We start from the raw sequence: 741 nt of genomic DNA on the forward strand, positions 1-741 counted from the left end.
TGCCCGCATTCCGGGGCTGACGGAGATTGAGCACCTGACTCCCCCTTTCCCGGGCTCCAGTCTGGGTTTCCCAGGCTTCGGTTTTACGTATTTACATTTACTTTCCACCAGGCCTCTGAGCCTAATCCGAAAGCGGATTAAATTGGGAGGGAGGGAAGATGGATGAGGAGGGAGGAACCGAAGCTGGATGAGGAGGGAGGAACCTCTCTCAGCTGTGTTCCACGATGTCCATTCTTGTCATTTGCAGAGACTGCAACAAAGGACTGGACTCAGCCATGGTGGACCCGGTGCCTGAAGAGGAGAAGGCTGGAGCTGAGCCTGGAGGCTCAGGAGCAGATGGGGCTGCGGCATCCGTACCCCCTGATGCCCAAGGCGCCCAGCAGCCCGCGGCCTCAGCCTCAGCCTCCGCAGCGGTGCCCCGCAAGGCGGAAGTCCAGTGCTCTGCAGAAGGCGGGCGGCGGGAGCAGTCCCCGTTGCTGCACCTCGACCTGTTCAACTTCGACTGCCCGGAGGCCGAGGGCAGTCGCTACGTGCTGACCAGCCCCCGCTCGCTGGAGGCCTGCGCCCGCTGCGCGGTCAAGCCGGTGGAGCTGCTGCCCCGGGCCCTGGCCGACCTGGTGCGCGAGGCCCCGGGCCGTTCCATGCGGGTGGCCACGGGTCTGTATGAGGCGTACGAGGCCGAACGGCGAGCCAAGTTGCAGCAGTGCCGGGCGGAGCGCGAGCGCCCCGTGCGCGGGGGGG

At 65.7% G+C, this 741-nt stretch overlaps 1 protein-coding gene across 1 annotated transcript in view; it reads left to right on the top strand.

The window, feature by feature from the left end:
* The first annotated feature begins 272 nt into the window (after positions 1-272).
* Positions 273-741, top strand: part of CCDC177 (coiled-coil domain containing 177) — a 4467-nt gene continuing 3998 nt past the window's right edge. Inside the window, exon 1 of the mRNA XM_006171515.3 lies at positions 273-728. Coding sequence (XP_006171577.1) covers positions 276-728 — 453 coding nt within the window. The 5' untranslated portion in view covers positions 273-275. The remainder of the gene's footprint in view (positions 729-741) is intronic.

Source organism: Tupaia chinensis, unplaced genomic scaffold (assembly GCF_000334495.1).
Source record: "Tupaia chinensis unplaced genomic scaffold, TupChi_1.0 Scaffold149686_1, whole genome shotgun sequence".
NCBI lineage: Eukaryota > Metazoa > Chordata > Mammalia > Scandentia > Tupaiidae > Tupaia > Tupaia belangeri.